The sequence below is a fragment of the Hemiscyllium ocellatum genome, chromosome 34, assembly GCF_020745735.1.
Source record: "Hemiscyllium ocellatum isolate sHemOce1 chromosome 34, sHemOce1.pat.X.cur, whole genome shotgun sequence".
Classification (NCBI taxonomy): domain Eukaryota; kingdom Metazoa; phylum Chordata; class Chondrichthyes; order Orectolobiformes; family Hemiscylliidae; genus Hemiscyllium; species Hemiscyllium ocellatum.
The window spans coordinates 17956142-17980451 of NC_083434.1; the positions used below are offsets into that span (position 1 = coordinate 17956142).

Sequence of the window (24310 nt, forward strand, 5' to 3'; positions counted from 1 at the left end):
TCAGCAGATTTCCCCCATGATAGGGAAATCTAAAACTAGAGGGCATGGGTTTAAAATGAGGGGAGAGATATGAAAGGGTCCAGAGGGGCAATTTTTTCACACAGAATGGTGAGTTTCTTGAATGGTCTGCCAAGGGTGTGTTGGAGGCAAGTACAATTTTCATCACTTTCAGAAACATTTGGGCAGGTACATGGATAGAAGAGGTATAGAGGGGTATGGACCAATTGCAGGCAAATGGGACTAGTTTAATTGTGAAAACTGGATGGCATGGACAAGTTGGGCTGAAGGGCCTGTTTCCATGTTGAAAACCCTAGGACTCAAAAACAGTCAGAAACTCTCACTTTGACACATGCTTTGGAAATCTGGTCAAAAGTGTGATGACTTACTAAATGACAAGTTTACTGGAGACTTGCATGCACCAAGTCTTTAAAGCACGCAAAATAAATTGAAGAGTAAATTGTGAAGGCACATAAGATCTTAGGCTTCACTTTTAAAAAGGATGTAGCCAAGAAAGTTCCAGTAAACATTGATAAAACACTGGTATTCCCAGCTGGAACCTGGCATATATTTCACAATACCACTCTTTGAAAACTGTCAACACTTTTGAGATGATGTTGAGATTTACTAAAATGGCACCAGGAATGAAGGATTTCACTTTGGATGGAGATTGGAATGTTCTCTTTGGAGCAAAGCCATAATTCACTGACAGGACTGTTCCAGAAGGCCAATCATTTCAGCCTACTTATACCCCAGTGAACTTGGTTTCTCTTTCTTATATTTCATTTTTTTGGCCCTTGGGAGAGTCTGTCTCCACAAATGTCCGTGACTATTCTGAACACCTGACACCAGTGTGTAATGGTTTTCAACTTAGTGTATTACCTATTTCCTTCTCACCATAGGACTTATACACTTAATAGTAAGGTCCTCTGAATTTTTGCTGAACAAAGAGACTTTGGAGTACTGGTTCATAGTTCCTTGAAAGTGGATTTGCAGGTAGATAGAATAGTGAAGATGGTGTTTGATATGCTTGCCTTTATTGGTCAGTGCATATAGGAGTTAGGAGGTCATATTGTGGACTTACAGGACATTGGTTAGGACACTTTTGGAATACTGCATTCAATTCTGGTATCCCTGCTATAGGAAGGGTTCAGAAACTTGAAAAGGTTCAGAAAAGATTTAAAAGAATGTTGCCAGGGTTGGAGGGTTTGATAGGGAGAGGTTGAATGGACGGGGGCTGTTTTCCTTGGAGCATTGGAGGCTGAGGGGTGAACTGAGTCCAGAACTAGAGGGCATAGATTTAGAGTGAGAGGGGAAAGATTTAAAAGGGACCTAAGGGGCAACTTCTTCCGTGTATGGAATCAGCTGCCAGAAGTAATGGTGGAGGCTGGTACAATTACAAGATTTAAAAGGCATCTGGGTTTATGAATAGGAAGGATTTAGATAGATATGGGGCAAATGGGACTAGATAGAACATAACCTTTACAGCAGAGGAATGGATCCTTCAATACATGTTGTGCTGAACATGACACCAAACTTAAGGTAATCCCTTCTGCATGGTCCATATCCTTCCATCCCTTACGTATTCGTGTGTTTATCTAAACATCTCTTAAATGCCTCTATCGCATCTGCCTCCACCACCACCCTTGGCTTTCCAGATTCCCATCACTGTGTGTGTCAGAATCAAAGCTTGCCTCTCATATCTCCTTTCAACATTCCCCTCTCACCTTAAATGTATGCTTCCTAGTTTCAGATATTTCAACTCTTGGGAAAAAGATTCTGTCAGTCAACCCTAACTATGCATCTCATAATTTTATAACCTTCTATCGAGTCTTCCCTCGGACTCCGCTGCTCCAGAGAAGATAACCCAAATTTGTCTCGCCTCTCGTTAAAGATTACACAATTTAATCCAGGCAGCATCCTGGTAAACCTCTTCTGCACACTCTCCAAAGCCTCCACACCCTCCTTTGTAACGCAGCGATCAGAATTGAACGCAGTACTGTTAAGTGTGGCTGAACCAAAGTCTTCTAAAGTTGCAACGTGACATCCTGATTCTTCTATTCAGTCCCCTGACCAATAAAGACAAGCATGCCATAAGCTGCCTTTACTACCCTATCGACTTGCATGGCCACTTTCAGGGGGCTATGGACTTGAACCCCAAGATCCCTCTATACACCAAGGCTGTTTAGAATCCTGCCTTTGATCTTCCGAAGTGCTGAACCTTGCACTTATCCAGATTAAACTCCATCTGCCATTTCTCTGTCCATATCTGCAACTAATTTATATCCCTCTGTATCTTTTGACAACCTTATACATTACCCACAACTCCACCAATCTTTTTGGCTGCTAATTTAGTAACCTACCCACCTACACTCACTTATCACAAACAGCAGAGGTACCAGTACAGATCTCTACGGAGCACCACTAGCCACAGACCTCCGGCCTGAAAAACAATCTTCAGACACTACCCTCTGTCATCTATGGGCAAGCTAATTCTGAATCCATGTGGCCAAATCAGTGGATCCCACGCATCTTAATCTTCTGGATGAGCCTACAATGAGGGACCTTGTTGAAAACCTGAGTAAAATCCATAAAGACAACATAACCTGCTCTACCCTCATCGATTATCTTTTTAACCTCCTCAAAAAATTCAATCAAGTTAGTAAGACATGACCCGCCATGTTCAAAGTTATGCTGACTATCCTTTCTTAAGCCATGCTTTTCCAGATGTGCATAAATCCTATCCCTAAGAATTCTTGCCAATAGCTCCCCAACCACTAGTGTAAGGCTCGTTAGTCTATAGTTTCTTGGATTTAGGATATCTAGTTGACCTGAAGGGTCTGTTTCCATGCTGTACAAATCTGTCGCTCTGACCATTCATCCTATTGACTTCTATGAGTAATAGTGAAGAATGCTAGAATCTGATATAACGGATGTGATAAATAGACACTTAACTAATAATCTAATTGAGCATAGACAGTATGAATTTATGAATGGAAAGTCGTCTGACAAACCTTTAGGAACCTTTTGAGCATGTTAGAAGCAGAATTAATAAAGGCGAGCTGGTGGACATAGTATACTTGGAGTTTTGAAGGTTTTTGATAACAGGAAGTTGACAACATTTACAGAGGTAAACTTCAACATACTGGTGTGTATTTAAGGATTAGCTAAAAGCAGGTCATAGGAATAAATGGGTAATTTTGTAGAAACATAAAAAATGTGAACAACAGACGGCCATGTAGCCTTTCAAAGCTGTTCCGTCATTCAATATGATCATGGTTGTTTATGAACTCCACACTTATTGTCACTTTTTGTTTGCCCTTTTGATCCCTTTAGCATTAAGAACTATATCTAACTTTTTGAAAACATTACAAGTTTTGGCCTGAACTGTTTCCTGTAGCAATGAATTCCATAGGCTCACCACTCTCTGGGTGAAGAAGTTTTTCTTCATCTTGATCCAAATTGGCCAAACCTCTATCTTTAAATGGTGACCACTGGTTCTGACTCCCTTATCTGGATTGGGCCGAAGATACAAGAGTTTGAAAACATGTACTAATGCATTTAAGAACAGTTTCTTCCCCTTTGTTATCAGAATTATGAATGGACCTTTCATATATTAGAGGTGTTATTTCTCTGCACCACTAGAGCTGTAACAGTGTATCCTGTTCTGATACCCTGACATACTTATTTATCGTATGTTTTGTCCGGTTAGCATGCAAATACAATATTTTTCACTGTCTTGGTACGTGTGACAATAAGAAATCAAATCAAAATCATCCTCCTTTTACCTTGTCAAGTCTTGTTAGAATATTAGGTTTCTATGAGATCCCCCTCATTCTTCTAAACTCCAGTGGATATTGTTTTAATTGATTGTCTCACCTATTATGCCTTTCCTTCTATGCGAGGACTCCGTCTGGTAAACCTTTGTTGCACTTCCTCCAAAACCAGAACATCCTCTGATAAGGAGACCAAAAGAATGCACCATACTCTCAGGTCTGGTCTCACCAAGGCCCTGTAAAATTTCAGCAAGATATCCTTGCTACTCTACTGGAATTCTTTCACTATGAAGGTCAACATAACATTTGCATTCTTCCCCATTTGCTCTACCTATGTATTTACTTTCAGTAACTGGTGTACAATGACACCCAAGTTTCATTGCACCCCCCCTTTCCCACTCCTTTCAGATATCCTGTCTTGTTTTTATTTCCAAAGTGGATAACCTTAGAATTAACCCCATTTTACTTATCTGCCATCCATTTGGCCACTAGTTTAACTTGCCGAAGTTGCAATGAAACATCTTAGCATTCTATTCATGGTTCTCTTTCCCACCCTGCTTTGTGTCACTTGCTAACTTGAAAATATTACACTTGATATATGCATCTATCTGCCATCAGCAAGACACAAATGAGAAGTGTGATGGCATATTCACAATTGTCTGGATGAGTGCAGCTCAAACAACACTCCAGAATCTTAACACCATCTAGGACAAAGCAGTCACATGATTGGCACAACATTCAGAATCATTCATTCCTTCCACCACAGACACCTAGCAGCAATATGTAATATCTCCAAAATGCATTGCAGCAATTCACCATTGATCCTGAGACAGCACCTTCCAAACAGACAACCATTTCCATATGGAAGGGCAAGGGCAGCAGATACATAAGAACCCAGCCCCTGCAAGTTCTCCTCCAAGCTGGACTTAGCAATATATTGCTGTTTCCTAACTGCAGTTGGGTTAAAATCCTGGAACATTTTCCCAAGGGCATTGTGGGTCAACTTACAGCACATAAGAGAAAGTGAAGACTACAGACGCTGGATAGTCAATCAACACATGTGTGGTGCTGGTAAAGCACAGCAGATCAGCATGACATTGCTAATGAAGGGCTTATGCCTGAAACGTTGACCCTACTGTAATGTTGCCTGACCTGCTGTGCTTTTCCAGTACCACACTGTTTGAATCTGAACCTACAGCGTATGATTGGTAGTGGTTCAAGAGGGAGTTCACCACTGCCACAAGGGAAACTAGATATGGGCAAAAACCACTGGCCAGCCAGTGTTGCCCATATACCAAGAGTGAGTTTTTAAAATATTAAGAACTAGTTATTGTCTGCCACTTGGAAACTTACCCATTTATTCTTAATTCTGTTTCCTGCCTGCCAGCCAGTGTATGCAGGTGTTATAATACCCTCTAAACCATATGCTTTAATTTTACTGGCTAATCTCTTTTTAAATTGGATCATATTGAGAGTCTTTTTAAAGTCCAAGTAAACCACATTCCCTGGCTCCCCCTTATTAATGCTACTGGTTACATCCTAGCAAAATTTGAGTAGATTTTTCAAGCATGAATTCTCTAAATTCAATGCTGATTTTGTCCAATTGTCATTTTTTTTAAGTGCTCTGCTATTAAATCTTAGATTAATGACTAACATTTTCCTACTGCCAATATCAAGCTAACTAGTTTATAATTTTCTATTTTCTCTCAACCTTTTTTTTGTAATTAGTGGGATTAAATTAGCTACCCTCCAACCCATAAGAACTGTTTCAGAGCCTAGAAATTTGAAAGAGGCAACCAATATGGAGATAAAATTGCTAAAGTCCTACTAGACCATAGGGCTGCTCTCTTGATAGAATAAGACAATTAATGGTTGTTTAAATGAGGATCACCATGTTTCAGGATTGGGGAAGAGATTGAGAAGGAGCTCAGATGGATAGACGGTTGGTTTGCAATGCAGAGTGATGCCAACAGGATGGGTTGAATTCCTGCACCAGCTGAGGTTCAAGCAACCAACACTTGCTGCAGGTGAGGTCACTCCAGTTTGCAATGGGATCAGCCAGCTCCCCCGTTGTACTGCTCAGCACGTCATCTGTCCAGCCATTTCTACTTAAATACTTTACTAATTTATAATATTTTTTAGAATGAGTTAATTAAGTTTATTGATACTACTTTTCTGGGTTCCTTTTCAAATTTAGTACAAATTTCCTACCACAGCCTCCCTGTGATATCATTGCAACTTTTCTTTTTGCAGCTACTGTGCCCTGTGCTTCAGTACTATTGTAGTTGCCTCTGTTCTGTAGCCTAGCCTTCCGATAGCTTCCCGCCAACCTGTGTTGTTTATTCATTCAGAAATTGGTAAACAACCTACTACACTAAATGTCTGTCTTCCCACTTTTAATGTGTACCATGGATGCTAACCTCAGCCTCTAAAATATTTACAAATAAAAGATTGACAAATAATGAAAACGTATGCACCATTTTTACCATGATGATGACATGTCCACAAATATTACGAACAATTGCTTCAACGCAATGTGAAAATAATGTGCTGTGTAGTTTTTCATTTATTTGCCTCCTCCCCTTTTAACCACAGCTCAAAAGCAATAGTCATGGAGTAATGTACACAGCCTCCATACGAGCACTTCTGATAAAGCAATGGATTTTGCTGGCTGATGCCATTATCTGCTTTGAATGGGAACTGATCATTTCAGTTGGATGATTCCTTTGCAGTGTCAGCTACAGGCCGTCTCAATCAAGTGGCTATTGCCATGGTATAGCTAGGCTATCCTGCTGTTTGTGTAGCACCCTCAGTCCTGGGGAAATGCTGTCTCGTTTTTACTGTTTCAGTTGTATAAGGTAGAAATGGCAAACTCAGCAAGATTGTACCACACACAACCCTCCCCCCACCAAGTCATTTGCTATTTTCTAAGTTTGTAATTTGTAGAGGTGTGCAGCAAAGAAAAAGCCATTTGGCCTGTTGAGTATGTGCTGGTGAAAAACGGGCATTTTTAATCCCATTTTCCAGTACTTGGCTTGTATCCTTGTATACTTCAAAAGTTATCACCTACCATGGTCCATGCACTTGCTACTTAACCTTATGCCTTTTCTGAACTCCATCGGAACATTGTCAACCCTGTCTATTTCTAATTCTTAATGTTTGAGTTTATCCCTCCTGCAATTTATCCACTTGCCCATGAGAAATATTGGTAATAGCTCCTCCTCTCCGTTTTTATCTCCTGTTATCGCTCCCCTGTTCAAAACCACTCTGATCCATCCGTCAGTCTCACATCTTCAAACTCCTTTTTCAATTTTAAGTTCTTGAAAATGTGGTGACTGCTAAAATCATTTATATCTTTTCCAGAACTGTGTTCAAGTCCCTTAAATTAACTTTCTGTCCTGCTACGTGCCAAAATGTTGTTCGTGAGAGAAATAGCACCAGCTAATCGTCCTTCTGCATTCTTTTTGACCTCTTTACAGCCTTTTACATGATTGATCACACTGTGCCTTTCCAACATTACTTGCTACCCTGCTGGCTGAAGCGGTTATCATGTGGTTTCATCTTTATCTACCTAAATGTAGGCAGAACATTATTTCCAATCCCTTTTTTCTGCTGTTTCCCATTCTATCTGTGGCTTCCAGGATCTATCCTTGGTCTATTTCTATTTCTCATCGATATGCTGTTCCTCTGCATTGTCATCTGAAAGCAGTGTGTTACTTTTCAGATATTTTGGCACCCCTGTACTGGTGTTAAATTATTACACTGCTTAACTAAATTTTAAGACTGAAGCCATTGTCTTCGGTGTCTGCTTAACTCCATACCTTGGTTACTGATTCCATTCCATTCTCTGTCACCTGTTTGAATCAGCCTATTTGCAATCTTGATATCCATGATGACCTTCTAATCTCATTTTTGCATCATTACTTCCATCTAAAACCATACATTACAGAAGAGACACTTCGTGAACATTTCTTGACTAATCCATTCCAGACCTCACTCATTGTTAAAACTCTCATGTCTTTGTCAACTGCTGCCTTTGACTATTCCAGCACATTATTTGTTTGTCTTCCAAATTCTAAGCTTGAGGTAATCTAAAACTCTGTCCTAACATGCTCCAGGTTCTGTTTACCTTTTTTAATTCCTGTACTTATTGATCTAATTTGGCTCCTGGTCAAATTCTCATACTTAATTTAAAATCTCTCCATGATTCCACTGTTCTAACTTTGTACTTTCTGACAGCTCCACAAACCTATAAAAAATCTGCATTCATCTAATTCTGACCTCTTGTATATCACCACCTTTAATTGCTTCCCCATTTTTTTGGCAGTGCCTCCAGTTGCCTAATTTTTCTCCTACACCTCTCTGCTCTCTACTTTCCTTGTATTTATCACACTCCTTTAAAATGACTTATTTGGCCAACCTTTGGTAATCTAACCTAACAGAGTGAATCGTATTTTTATTTTTGGCTAGACATGAATTGTTTCATGAGTTTGTGTTTTCTTGGCGTATCTTGCAATATTTTCTCATTTATCTACCTACCAGTCCTTATGGCACGCTTTGTGTCAGATTTGACCCCTTCTTATCATGCATTGCACCTGGGACAATTTGCCAATGCCCAGATATTTTGGAATTAATTGGCACCCCTCGTGACTGCCATCTCAAATCCTATTGTACACTTGTTAAGTGATGTCAGGCTGGTACTGCCATGTACAATTCCTCATATAGCAGAGGGGTAAATTGCTTTGTGGGCTGGGTCCTGAATGTTCTGCTGGATGGATGTCACAGGTACAAGGCTGCCTCTTTTTCAACCAACACTGCCCTCCGCTAGTAGAGGAGGCCATGACAACAAATCTTGCTAGGCTGGTCAGAGGTTATAGGAAAAAGATCTTCAACACTCCACCAGGCTAAGTACACCATCTCTGTCCAATACCCCTCAATCACTCTATTGATGCTAATTGTACACTGTTCCCACAAGGCTTATGTTGTACCACTCTCACTGTTGCCTGCAATACTTTTTAATTGTTATATTTAATGGTTTTTGGCAAAGTGATCTCAAATCTTTGTGCTTAGTTTTTCTTGCAAATAGCATCTGTTTTGAAAAAGACAATCGGAAGAAACAATAGCAAAACTCAAATTATTTACTGGAAATTAATGTTTTGCTTTATGTGGACTTAGTTGGACAAAACTTCAATGCAATTAGAATTCTTGGCTGGAAGTGAGCAAATAAAATGACATTAAATGTATGCCTCAGTCTTTATATACTATATTGCACAGTTCCGTTATATTTGGTTTTACCTTGCCATGTATTTGAGTGTCCGAGCTTAGAATCTATTCAGGCCCAGTTTGATGAAGATCATATTAGAGTCATTGAGATGTACAGCATTGAAATAGATCCTTCAGTTCAACTCGTTCATGCTGACCGGATATCCTAAATAAATCTAGTCCCATTTGCCAATAATTGACCCAAAAATCTCTCAACCCTTCCTATTCATATACCAATCCAAGTTTTAAATGTTGTAATTGTACAAGCCTCCACTGCTTCCTTTTGGCAGCTCACACCACACGCTCACTACCTCTGCATGAAAAAAATTGCCCCTTAGGTCCCTTTTTAAATCTTTCCCCTCTCACCTTAAAACTACGCCCTCTAGTTTTGGACTCCCCCACCCAAGGGAAAAGATCTTGTGTATTCACCCTATCCATGTCCATCATGATTTTATAAACCTCTACAAGGTCACCCCTCGGCTTCTGATGCTATTCTTGTGAAGCATCATGAAGTTCTCCCATAAATTCAGTTTGGTGCTACCAGAGACCAAGTAAACCTTAGATGGCAGCCTTGACTGAGTGTCAAGGCAATCTTTAATGGTACAAGCTATATCAGGTAATCTTGCAAGTATCTGAGCTGCAAACAAACTATGTTAGAACTTTTCAATTTCACTGAAGTGTAGAATTGAACTGTCTGGTTATCCATTGACCATGCTTTCTTAGAATATTAGTCATATATTAATTGTTCTCTACCATAGGAATGACATTCCTCACTGAAAATTCATTAGTCGATCACATTTTAATTTAGTTTTACAGGTTACGTGGTGCCTGGTAGTAAGTCTGACACAATTCTTTTGTAGTTTTGTACTTTGAAATAGTGTAGTTAGTGATGTGGATGTACACTAATATGAAATGTTTTTATGATGCAGGTATTTTGTTCTGAATTGCGAGTTGGGCGTTCTGCAATACTTTGTAAACGAACAGTGCAAAGGTCAGAAGCCACGAGGAGTTCTACATTTGTCTGGTGCATTGATCTCTCCCAGTGATGAGGTTTCCCACATGTTTGTAGTCCAAGCTGCCAGTGGTGAACTGTATAAACTCAGAGGTACTGAAACAACTACATTTTTACTCACAAAGATGTTGCATAAGCGTTAAGGTATTAGGAGAAAATTCACTATTTTTACAAAGCCAACTTAGTGATGATCAAAATAAGATTTGTCTTGAATTTTGTGTCAAAATGGCTTCATTCCTGATTAGAATTGCCTATGTTATATTGGAAGGCAATCGTAGCAGTTCACATTGTGTATCCAACATGAAGGTAATAGGTTTGAATTCCATAGTATCGTCTTGGATCAAATTTGTCCTCGTGATAGAAAAGGACATGTATTTTCTTGAATCTCCTTTAATGGAGCATCCTGGAAGAATGGGAGCAGGTTTGGAATTGCACATTGTAGATAAATCACTTGTTAGGGAAAGAGTACAACAAACAAATTACCATCTGTCAAATACCCATATCTGATGGCCTAAACGATTGTCTACCAGACAGGAAATAGAGTAGGGATAAATGAAGCACTCTAAATTTGATAGGCTGTGACAAGTGGAGTCTCAGATAGGATAGTGAACAAGGTGTTTTAGTATGCTTTTTTTAATTGGTCAGAGTATTGAGTATAGGGATTGGGCAGACATGTTGCAGCAATTCATGACATTGGTTCGGCCACTTTTGGGATATTGTGTGCAATTTTGATATCCCTTCTATAGGAAGGATGTTGTGAAACTTGAAAAGATATACAAGAATGTTGCCAAGATTGGAGGATTTTAGCTATAGGGAGAGGCTGAATAGACTGGGGCTGTTTTTCCTGGAGCACCAGAGGCTGAGGGGTGACCACATGGAAGTTTATAAAATCATGACTGGCATGGATAGGGTAAAAAGATAAGGTCTTTTCCTTGGGTAGGGGGAATCCAGAGTTAAAGGCATAGACTTAGGTAAGAGGGCAAGAATTAAAAGGGGTGTAAGGGGAAACCTTTTCATGCAGAGGGTGGTGCATGTACGGAAGGAGCTATCAGAGGAAGTGGTGGAGGGTGGTACAATTACAGCATTTTTAAAAGGCATCTGGATGGGACAGAAATAGGAAGGATTTTGAGATTATGGTCCATGTGCTGGCAAGTGAGACTAGATTAATTTAGGATAAATGGTTGGCATGGACGAGTTGGACTGAAGGGTCTACTTGAAGAAAGTGAGGATAGCAGGTGCTGGAGATGGGAGTCGAGAGTGTATTGCTGGGAAAATACACTCAAGTGAATCAACGTTTCAAGCATTCCTGATGAAGGGCTTATGCCTGAAATGTTGATTCTCCTGCTTGGATGCTGCCTGACCTGAAGGGTCTGCTTCCATGCTGTATATCTCTATCACTCTAAATGAAATATTGCAAGAATCAGTGTTTGGAGCCTTTTTTTTATGTTCTGAATTACTTAATTTATTTGGGGAAATAAGGTTTTTCATTTTAAGTTATAATGTTATGAAATTAGTTTTCCCTTTTGGCTCTATGTGCTCTGACTAGCTGTGGGCAATGATAGTGGATTAATCAGAAGTTGTGACATTTAAGGCACAAAATGTTCCATTGGCTGCTACATTTAATTTTGCCCAAGAACAGTGGTGGTTTCCTGTTGGAATATTTTAATTGGTCACATGGTCATTTCAAACATCCATAAATAGCAATTAGTGAAGAGTTACAGGTTTCGTCTGGAACAGCCAAAAAAAAAGTCGCTAATTCATGGAGCTGAGGAGCTGGAATCTCAGGCCCAGGAGCTGTTTGGTAGTTTGTTTTTTGGGGTTTGTGCAGTTTTGGTGGTCTTCTCTGAAGATGGATGTTCTGGCTGGAGGGAGTTCAGAGAAGATTTACCAGACTGATTCCTGACATGGCAGCACTGACGTAGGCAGAGAGACTGATTGTTTACGACTTGTGTTCAGTGGAGTTTAGAAGAATGAGGGAATGTTTTACAGAAACCTATGCAGTTCTAACCAGCATAGATAGGGTAAATGTAGGGCTGAGATGCAGAGAAATTTCTTCACTGAGTGGTGTGATCTTGTGGAATTCTATGCCACAGGAATTAGTTGATGCCAAAACATTTTTTTTAAGAAGTAGTTAAGAAGTGACCTAGAGATCTACAGCACAGAGAAACAGACCCTTTTGGCCTAAAACGTCTGGACCAGTTTAAAAAAAAAGTCACTTAACTATTCTAATTCGATTATCCAGCACTTGGTCAATAACATTGAATGTATTGACATTGCAAATGCACACTAAATATTAGTTAAATGTCTGAGATTTCTGCCTGTACCACCGTAATAGGCAGTGAATTCAAGAATGGGTGAAAACGTTTTCCCCTCATTCTCTCTAAATCTCCTGTCCCTTAAATTTATGCCCCCTGGTTATTGATGCCCCCACCAAGGGGAAAAGTTTTTTCTTGTCTTCACTACCTGTGGCCCTCCTTAATTTTATACATATGAATCACGTTCTCCACTACCCTCCGTTTCCTCTGGTCCAAGGAAAAGAACTCCAAGTTCTCCAAACTCTCTTCATAACTAAAACTCTTCAGCCTCTGCATTCCCTCAAATGCAATCACATCTCTCCTGTAATACTGAGTCCAGAATTTCTCTCACTGCTGTAGCCTAACCAATGTTTCATTCTGGCATGACCTCCTTGTTCTTAAGCTGTTGTGCCTTGGCTAATAAAGGCAAGTATCCCATATGCCATTTGGCCATCTTATCTACTTGTCCTGCTACCTTAAGGGACTATTGGACCCTCTGATCCTTGGTGTTTACGTTCTCACATATTCTCCTCTATGGAGAGATGAAACACAGACTGGATGACCACTTTACGGGGCACCTACTTTCAGTCTGTAAAAATGACCCTGAGCTTTCAATTGTTGGCCTCTTCACACTGCACCATTGTGTTCCCATGCCAACATTTGTCTCTGACCTGTTGCAGAGTTCAAGCCAGACCCAATGCCAGCTGGAAGAATGACATCTCATCTGCTTTGGTATACTACAGCCTTTGGGATTCAACATTTGAGTTCAATAATTTTGCTACATGAATACCTCCCTTCATGTCTATGACTTACCTCACATTCCAGGTCTGTCATGGAATGGGTTGCCTTCAGCACAGGACAAAAAAAACCTGCTAACATTGTACTTGTATTCAAAAAAGGTGGGAGATAGAGAACAGGTAATTATTGGTCAGTTAACTTAACATCTGTGTTTGGGGAAATGTTAGGATAAAGGATGTAATGGCAGAGCATTTAGAAACATATGTTTGTGTTGAGAGATTATATGAGTTGAACAATGGATGACTTGGATGCAGGCAATTTTGCAGATTGCATACCCATTTGACAAATATAATCTCGTGTAGAGGAGTATGTATTGATACAATATGGGAGTAAATGTTTAATAGGTACAATCTGTAAGATTCAAGAGAGATCATTTATGTGAAAATGTGCAATCCTTTTTAAAGAAGGAGATAGTGAGGACTGTGGATGCTGGAGAAGTCAGTGTTGACAAAAGCACAGTAGGTCAGGCAGTATCTGAGAAGCAAGAGAGTTGAGGTTTTGGTCTTAACCCTTGATCAGGACCTGTTAAGAATGCAAATTAGGATAACTAGAACAAAGTTCCAGATCACAGAAGCAATTGTACTGATGGATTTGATTGAGGCAATGGTTAGAATATGTATGCAGTTTCTGAATTAGAAAGGCTATTAAAACCAAAGATCTTCTACAGATGTTACAATCCCTGATTATGATGGTACTGGACAAGTCAGATCCCAGACTGAAATCTGGCTTGATAGAAACCAAAATATGATCTATTTCATGAGGTGATCCTTATTGAAAAATAAGCATACAATGCTGCAGAGCTGAGACAGACGTTTTTTGTTCCGGATAAAGTAGAATAAACCAAAGGCAGTTCGAAAGATTTTGAAACCCAGTGGCTAATTCAAAAGAGCCCATCTATCCCAAGACTATCACTTTGCAGTACTCTGTCAGTATGTGTTCCCTTCTCCCTTGCATCTATAGGTTTATCTTAACAATTTCAACTTTCAACTCCCTGCTTTGAGCTTTGTGGGCTTTGATTTGTCACTCAACTGATCATAGTCCCTCTCAACTTGGATTAATGCTTTCAAGGTTCTTATCAAACACTTTCCAGAGTTCTAGAAATCTACAGCACAGAAAAAGACCCTTCAGCCCATCACATGTGTGCCAGTCAAAAACAACCACTCAACTATTTTAATCCCATTTTTCACCATGTGGCCCAGAGCCATGGATGCCTTGGTACCGCAAGTACACATCTAAATACTGTCTGAACATATCTCATCTACACCATCTCCAGTGCTATCACTTATCTCCTGTGATGTGAATTTCAGAGCTGCACACAACTTTAGCTGTGATCTCTCCAATGTTTAAATAATTCCAGTATAACCACCTTGTTCTTAACTCTATGCCTCAAGTGATAAAGGCAGGTATCCCATAGGCCACTTTAACCACTTTATCCACTTGTTCTGCTATGTTGAAATATCAATGGACGTGAAACCAAGGTGGTGCTTGCCAGGATCCTGCCATTCATCATGTACTTCTTTGCCTTGTTGATCTTATCAAGTGCATCACCTCACGTATGAAAATTAAATTCCATTTGCTCCTGATCAGCCTATCTGACCAGCCCATATATACTTTTGTAATCTAAAGCGACCCTCCAAACTATTTATGCACCACCAGTTTCTGTAAATTTACTAATCTAACCTCCTATGTTCAAGTCTACATCATTTATGCAAACTGTAAACCATAAGGGCCCCAACACTGATCCCTGTGGGACCTCACTGGACACAGACTTCCAGTTGGATAAGCATCTTTCAACCATCACCCTCTTGCTTCCTGCCACAAAGCCAGTTGTGAATCCAATCTGAAGTTTTCTTGGTTTTAGCTCTTGGCTTTTCTGTTAATATCCTTATCTAAAGCTTTGCTGAAGTCCAAGTAGACCATATCAAAAGCATTATCTTCATTTACACTTCTGATCTACTCTTCAAAAAATTCAGTTAACAACATTGTGCTGACTCTCCTTGATTAATCCCTGTCTCTCCAAATGCAGATTCATTCTATGCTTCAGAATTGTTTCTGATAGATTTGCCACCACTGAGGTTAGACTGACTGGCTTGTAGTTTCCTGGTTTATCCCTTGCTTCCTCCTTGAATAACTTTACCCCTTTGGCTGTCGTCTCCTAAGGCCAGTGAAAAATTGAAACTTTTTGCAAGTGCCGCTGTTGTTTTCTCCCTTGCCTTGTTTAATCGTCTGGGATACATTTCATCCAAAAGTGGAGACTTGTATACTTCAGGTCTTAACTTTCAAATTAAGATACTTTAAATTGAGAGAGCTATTCTAAATTATCCTCTGGCTCTGGAGAAACTGATTCACATATCTAATTTCCACCAGCATGTCTACAAACCGAAAAACACAAGCTTTTCATGATGTGGGTTTTCCCCTAAGCAAACAAAAATTATAGTTCTTCTGAAATGAAAGCAAGCCACTGTGCCGCAATGTATATTCTGTCCTTGATAAAATACTCCTAATGCAAAGAAATCCCCATTAGTCTCCTTGCTGGTTTAAATGAAACATGGCTCCAGAAATACTGACAAGTTGATCACTAAATCCCATCATACATATGACGAAAACCTATGTGCCACTAGTTCAAAAATCTAAACTCTGAACTAAATAATATAAATGTGTGTCGCACACCTTGAATCACATAGTATAGTACGAAGAAGTAGCCATTCTCTGTGCTGTACCCATTCGAAGATTCTACAACAAGAGTAACTTGAAATTTTCTGACTATTTTGCTGTGACAGTTAACCACAAGGTTCCAAATGCTCCAATGAATATTTGATGGAGAGGTGCATGTTCCTCCTGTGAGAGAGTTGATGAGAAACAATTAATATGCAGTATTCAGTGAAAGCAAGGAGAGTTGTTTAATGAAATTTGTGCCAGAAATTATTATGATATGCAAATGCTTTTCCAGTCAATGATTTGAAATGCAAGTGATTGCACTTGAGGGAATAATAGCTAGGTCTTGGGAGTGGTTTAAAAAAGTTAGAGAGCATGGGTCAGTATAATTGATTGGGTTGCTTTAGTAAAGAGTGGATGCAGATAAAATTGGGTGAAATGCCTCCTTCTCTGTGGAAACGTTAATAATTTAATGGTTTCCCATGACATGTATAAACTGGAATGAAATATAAATTGCCCAGGGTACATTATACATAACATGCTGTTTTTATTTCACCTAATATGTGTTGAGAGTCTATCTAAGCTGGTGAAACTTGGTTTATTCTTTGGCTTTAGGAGGGTAACTGAGATTTTGTTTGTTGAGATGTCAAACATCACAGCTGAAATAAGTTGTCCAGTATAATTTTTCTTCACAATTATTTGTCTCCAGAGCTGTATTATGCAAGCACCTGTAATTGAAAAAGGTGATTTGAATTTTTGCAGTTCAAAGCAGCTAAACATATGAAATCTGTTGGCATTGCCTTTAGATTATTGGGCACATTGAGGTATTGCTATATTTAACTTTTCGTTTATGATGAAAGAACTCTAAATCGCATGTGGAATTAAGAATTTTACCTGTTTTGTTACTCTACTGGAACTATTATTTTGACCTCCAATTTGTGTAGATTACTTAAAATCACGTTTCTGTGTATGATTTATCTGTATTTGGTTATCTTCCTAACATTTCCCATCTACTGAGAGTGCAATTTGATTTGTCAAATTTGACTTTGAAGTATTAAGATTGCCTTAATTTTTGATTTATGTGCTCTTGTTAGACTTAGCATTTAGTGATCTATTTTTATGTTTATTCATTGGCATTAACCTACATAAAAGCAAAGTAGTAGTTCACTGCAATCTGTGTGCTGAAGTTTATTAACTATACTTCCAGATTAATTCATTGGAAAAGAAATAAATTAAGCTATCATGTCGTGTCCAGATTTAAAAAAAAATGCCCAGGAGGCACATCAGGATTATGATGTGGCAAAAAGATTGATTTAATGCTACAGTTGTCATAAAACTAGTCCTTTGTTTTCTAAAAGCTGCTCCTAGATGCTGTCCTCGATTTGTTTTCAGAGGGATAATAAACCAGTCCGGGCTCTGATCAGACTGGTTTGGTACAGAGATGAAAAGGATTTTGAAAGGCCTTTTGTTTATGTGTAAACTTCAGGCCAAAGTGGTCATTGTTTAGAAGTGACCTGTTAATTGAAACGGCAGTGGTCAACTCTCTAGCTGAGCAGTTTAGTTTGGTCCAGAACTGGTTGGGAGTTCAACGGTGAGCTGTGTGGAAATTCTGTCCTGTCCTTCTAACTTCAACTTGCAAGCATCTGACCTTTTTTTTGTACTGTGTTTAAAGGCGTTTTGCTTACTGGGACTGTGTGTATATATTCGGAACAGCATAATTAAGTCTAGTCTGGATAGACTGAGTTCTGTAGGGGTTCTTTATTCTGTTCTTTGTGTTTAGTTGTGTAATTTTGTGAATAAATATTTTGTCTGTTTTAAACCTGGTAGTCAACCTTGCTAACTTAATCCAGGTAATTTTCACTGTTCTCTTACTGAAACAAATTGCAAATTTATGGTCTGGGTTCCCGCTTAAGAATGTTTTGAGTGGTTTGGCCTAGTCCCTAACACAGTTAAACAGAAAATTAAATGTCATATATAACTGAAATTACAAAATGTTTGATACTTGTGAGCATTTTCATTGAATGGGATTAGTTTACAGAAATTTAGCAATGTACTAGTTGGCACTAATAGATGCTGCCCTTTCATTGTAAAGTGCTTGAAAGCTTTTAGATAAAATTGTATATAGCCAGAAAAGGAGAATTCTCAATTAATAATGCAGCTTGCCAAAAATAATGAATGAATGTCTGTACCAAAAGACGTAGGAGCACAAATAGGTCATATTCAGCCCTTTGAGTCTGCACTGCCATTCAGTGGGATCATGGCTGATCTGATAACCATCTCCATTTTCCTGCTTTTTCCCAATATCCCTTGATTCCTTGACTAATTAAAAATCTATCTATTCTCAGCCTTGAATATACTTAATGACCCACCTTCAACAGTTTTCTGTGGTAAAGAATTCTACAGATTCATTACCCTCTGAAGAAGTTGCTCCTCATCTTTGTTTTAAATGCACAATCCCCTTATTCTGAGATAATGTCCTCTGATCCTAGACTACCCCACATGGAAAAACAACATTTCCCCATTTATCCTGTGGAGTTCTCAAGAATCTTGTATGATTCAATGAAGTCACTTCTTATTCTTCTGTGTTTCATTGAGTACAGCCCAACGTGCTTAATAACTGAATGAATGTTTTGAGTGGTTTGGCCTAGTCCGTAACACAATTGAACAGAAAATTAAATGTGCTTATAACAGAATCCCATTATACCTGATATCAACATAGTGATTCTTCACTGAACTGTCTCTAGTGCTGGATAAGAGGCCCAGGACTGTTCACAGTATTGCAACTGTGGTCTGACTAGTGCCTTGTACAGTTTTAGCATGGTATAGTTTTATACTCCATTCTCTTTTGGGGAACATTTCATTTGTCTTTCCTATTATCTGCTGACGATGGATACTAGCTTTTTGTGATTTATTAACAAGTACTCACAAATCCCTCTTCTGTAGCTTTCTGCAATCTTTCTTCATTTAAATAATAATCTTCCATACTTTCCGCCAAATTTTCCCACCTTATATTGGATTTGTCATTTTACTAATTCACTTTACTTGTGTATATCACTCTGCAGACAGTTTGTGCCACCCTCACCACTTGCCTCCCTATCCTTTTTTTTAAGTTACCCTCAAACTTGGCTGTAGTATCTTCACTTACCTCATCAGAGACATGGATATATATTGCTATTGTTCCTAGCTTCAATACTATGTGCTACTCCTTTAAATATAGATTGCTCTCATGAAAATGTCCTCGTTATCCCAACTCTGTCTTCTATTACTAGGCCAGTCCTCTATCCATGCTATCATACCACCTCTATTTTACTTTAAGTCACAGAATACATGGTGTTTCATTGAATGCCTTCTGAAAACTGCCAATCTCCAAACACTGTCCTGCAACTCATTTGCTATATCCTTGATCGCAGCATCTTCACCTTTGACAACCAGTTCTTCTTCCAGACACATGGAACAGCCGTGGGGACCAAATTTGCACCCCAATATGCCAACATCTTCTTGCACAGGTTCGAACAAGACTTCTTCTCTACGCAGGAACTCCAACCAACATTATACACCAGGTACATTGATGATATTTTCTTCCTCTGGACCCATGGCAAGGAGTCACTGATAAAACTACACAGCGATATCAACAAGTTTCATCCCACCATCAAATTCACTGTGGACTACTCTCGACTATCTGTCTCATTCTTGGATACATGCATCTCCATCAAGGATGGCCACCTCAGCAGCACACCCTACCGCAAACCCACAGATAACCTCACAATGCTACACTTCTCCAGCTTCCACCCAAAACGCATTTAAAACAGCCATCCCCTATGGTCAAGCCCTATGGGCACACCAGATCTGTTCAGATGAGGAGGAACGTGACGGGCACCTGGAAGTACTCGGGGATGCCCTCAAGAACGGGGTACAATGCTCAACTCATGACTGCCAGTTCTGACATGCCACAGCAAGGAACCATAATGACCATCTCCGGAGACAGACATGTGTTGCAACCGACAGGGTACCCTTCGTTGTCCAGTACTTTCCAGGAACTGAAAAACTATGCCATGTTCTTGGCGACCTGCAACACATTATCAATGAGGATGAGCACCTTGCCAAGAGCTACCCCACACCTCCATTGCTCACCTTTAAACAACCGCAAAACCTCAAATAGATCATTGTTCGTAGCAAGCTGCCTGGCTTTCAGGACAACTCCATACAACCCCGGCACAGTAGGGGCTGCAAGATGTGTCAGAGCGTGAACATGGATACCATCATTACACATGGGGCCACTTCCCATATGTATGTGGCAGGTAGTCCGCCAACGTTGTCTATCTTATACATTGCAGGCAAGGATGTTCTGAGGCACGGTACATTGGGGAAACCGAGCAAAAGCTATGGCAACAGATGAATGTGCACCGCACGGCAATCAACAGACAGGAGTGTTCCCTCCCAGTTGGGGAACACTTCAGTGGTCCAGGGCATTCGACCTCGGACTTTCGAATGACCATTCTCCAAGGCAGACTTTGGGACAGGTAGCAGGAAAAAGTGGCTGAGCGGAGGCTGATACCTAAGTTCCGTACCCGTAGGGAAGGCCTGAACCGGGACCTTGGGTTCATGTCATGCTACAGGTGACCACCATTGCACTATACACACACGCATGTACGCACACTCACAGCCACTCCCACACTCTCTCATGCATCCTCTCACAGACTTAGACCACTTTACTCTCTCTCTCTCTCTCTCTCTCTCTCTCTCACACACACACACACATACACTGTCTCTCACAGACACTCACAAACCCCCCACTCCAGACACACACACACACGCACACGCACACATACACACACACACTCCTACAGACGCACATACTCCCATACTCTCACATGCACCCTCTCACAGACTTAGACACTCTACTCTCACATACACACATGCAACCTCTCTGTCACACAACTCCCCACCCTAGATAGACAGACAGACAGATGCACACACACACACACGCATATACGTTTGTGGGGTGAATTTGTACTTGCACAGTTACATTGTACTCAAAAACTGCATGAATCCATGCAAGACTCTGTTAACTCACTTTTTAGATTATAATCAGTTTAAACATTATGGCACAGACAGGGAACACGGGGCCTACATATTATCTGACTGACACCAATTGTTACCATTAACCTGAGAATGTAACTTTTTTGTGGTTGACATATGAAAGAAGTGAAACTATCATGGTATTCTAACAGATGAAAGACTCAACAAATCATCAAGGTATTTTTCAATGTATAATTTCAGTTACATCACACTGTAAACTTTTGCTATAAATTCTGTGTCTTACAATTGTATCCTCCACAACCACCTGATGAAGGATCGGTGCTCCGAAAGCTAGTGCTTCCAATTAAACCTGTTGGTCTATAGCCAGGTGTTGTGATTTTTAACTTTGTACACCCCAGTCCAACGCCGGCATCTCCAAATTATGACTTTTGAAAATTAGATGTCATGTTGCACATTTATAAGACTTTGGCTAGGCCACACTTGAGTATTGCATTCAGTAATGTGACAATCAGAACAAGAAGGGTGTGGAAGCTTTGGAGAGGGTGCAGAAGACATTTGCCAGGATGCTGCCTGAGTTAAAGGGTATGAGCTATAAGGAGATGCTCGAAAAACCTGACCAGCTGAGGGGCAACTTGATGGAAGTCAAAAAAATTGAGCTACTTAGACTGGGAAAAACATTCTGGCCATCAACGTGGAGTTGAAATATCGCATACTCGAGTCGTCCCGAATCTCCTCCCCCCACCCCGTCTGCTGTTCCTTCACAATGAATAACTGGCTTCATTTAACAAATACTTTTCACCTTAACTGATGTTACATACTGAATGCTACCTCATCTTGTTAAATGGCACTACGTAATGAATGCTTTTCCACTTTGTTAACCCATTACCCTTGTCTGCAGCACTCCATTGTTAACTGTAAGTTTTTCTGATCTGAGTCGTGCTCAGCTGAACCTTTTGTTTCACAAAACTCAGATCTTAACTCTTTCCCAGCCTGCGCTCAGCTGAATCTGTTTCCCAAAACTCTGAATTTAACTCTTTCTCTGCTTGCTTATAGCCTATACACCTTCTCATTAGGGGCATTCATTTAAGTTGGGGGGGGTGAGGTTTTTCCCCCCTATGCAGTGTGGTAGGTGTCTGCTGGGGTGGTGATGCAGGGAAGAAATAATAGGGGCATTTAAGGGACTTTTAGATAGGCACGTGAACATGTAAGGGATGGAGGGATATAGACCAAGGGCAGGCAGAAAAGATTAATTTTGACGTCATGTTTGGCACAACATTGTGGGCGAAGGGCTTGTTCCTAAACTGTACAATTTCGATGTTCTGCCATTTTGAAATTGAGATATATTACATCACTGCTTTCTCTTCATCTACCCTGCTTGTTACCTTGTCAAAGAATTATTCTAAGTTTGTCAGGCATGATTTCTCCTTCATGAAGCCATGCTGAATTCGCTTGAGTATATTATGTATTTTGAAATTCTCTGCTATTACATCCTTTACAATAGATTCTAACATTTCCTCAATGACCAATGTTAAGCTAACTGCCAAGAGTTACCTGTTTCTTTGTGTCCATCTTTTTTGAATAATGGTTGTGAGAAACAAAGCTCACTCACTTCAATAATTGCAGTCCGAGACAAGATCTGAATCAGTAATGTCATTTATTTTACCCTTGCAAGAGGGTGCGATGTCCACTGTCTACAAGACCTGGACATACACACCCTGAATTCAACGAATACATGATATTTATGTAATTTGGTTCCTTTTTTTATCCCATTGCTCCTCCCCGTTTACATCTTCCACTTCTCTAAGACCGGTGCCCATTACTCCTGTTTATCTCTTCCTTTATCCGGCCTTGTCTGTGACATAATGCTTATTTCTGGCCTCTCAAAGCCGTTTGACCACATCCTGCTGTGGCCCATTGTTAGGTATTATCTACTCCCTCCATCTGTGCTTTCCCCAACCCTACTGATCCTTATGACCTTCTAATTGGGGTTTGTTCCTGTGTTTCTGTAAAAGTGGGAAACATGCTTATAACTACTGCTTGTGCAAGCATATCTGGCTTAACCTACATTCTCGCTGCACCTTATCTTTTTGTCTGTAACATCTACCATTGTTTTGCAGTCACATTTCATTCTTGCATACAATTTTAGCTAATACAAAAACAATTATATATTTCCTCTACATAGTTTGCATTCTAGTTGATTCAGCTCTTAGTTGAAACAATTACACACTGGTGTGAGTTCATTTACCTTGCATAAATAATTATAATTTCAGAAATAACACCACTTTACCTATATCCCACATGGTGTTGTGTTAGCAGTTTTTCAATCTAGTTTTATATCTCAAAGAAAATTCTCGTTGTCCATCCTGATATTACTTGGCAGTTTATTCTTTATGTTCATTTTCAACCTGTATTATATTTCTGCTCACCTTTTGTTGGTGTTTAAAACTTTCCCAATCCTCTGTCTTATCACTTTTTTTCCCCACATTACATGTTTTTTTTTCTTGGATCTGATGCTATCCTTAACTTCATTGGTTAACCATGATTGTGTTCTCACCTTCCTAGAATCCTCATGCACTGGGATATTAATCTTTGCCATGAACCATTGTTATGGACCAGGCCAGATCCCCTTAAACATTTCAAGAAGGTAGCCCAGACCCAAACTTTTCTCGTTGTTTTACGCAGGTGTAGAGTGGCTATTCCAGGAGTGATGCAGCTGGCCCAATTACTCCGTTTTAAATAAAAGAGAATTTGTTTATAGGCTACTGAATGAAACACGAACAAGAGAGGACTGAATTTAGAATAACTTAAAAACAAATCATCTGAAAACTCATTCAACTCTATTGGAATTTAATGATGCTGTTTGAAGTTCTTGTAACATCCCCATAAACATCCCCTTGGCAAAAATAGGTAAAATCAAACACAGGAGAGATGTCAGAGAGATAGAGGATCAATATGGAGCTGTTTCTTTGGGTCCAGCAGTTTATCTGGTTTTCCAGCAAAAAACCTGACAAGCGGCTTCGAACAGACTGCTTGCTCGGACCAAAATCTGAACTGGGAGAACTGACCACTCCCCTTTCATTGTTCGAATGTTTTAAAAGAAAGACTTGAAGGCCTTCTCAAGTATATATTTTCAGACATATTGAAATCTCTGCCTTTATGACCCCTTTTGGGAAAAAAAAATCAAGGACAATATAACCTTGTCAAAGGAGCAGTATTGTCACACCATGAATTATTTTCTTAAACACATGCCATTGTTCCTCAACCATCTTTTCTGCTAAAGTCCATTCTCTGCCCACTCCAGCTAGCTCTGCCCTCATTTCTTTGCAATTATCCTTATGTAAGCTTAGTGCATTTGTTTGTGAGCCAAGTTGCTTCCCCTTCAAGCTGCTAAAATCTACCATCTTACGGTAACTGTTTACTATAGGATCTTTTATTCTGTCATGATTTATTAAATCTGCTTCGTTACATGCCCCCAG

General features: G+C 39.8%; 1 protein-coding gene across 1 annotated transcript in view; it reads left to right on the plus strand.

Annotated features, from left to right (window-relative positions):
* The window catches only part of LOC132832258 (oxysterol-binding protein-related protein 10-like), a 240495-nt gene that overhangs the window by 44872 nt on the left and 171313 nt on the right, over positions 1 to 24310 (plus strand). Inside the window, exon 2 of the mRNA XM_060850094.1 lies at positions 9965 to 10140. Coding sequence (XP_060706077.1) covers positions 9965 to 10140 — 176 coding nt within the window. The remainder of the gene's footprint in view (positions 1 to 9964; positions 10141 to 24310) is intronic.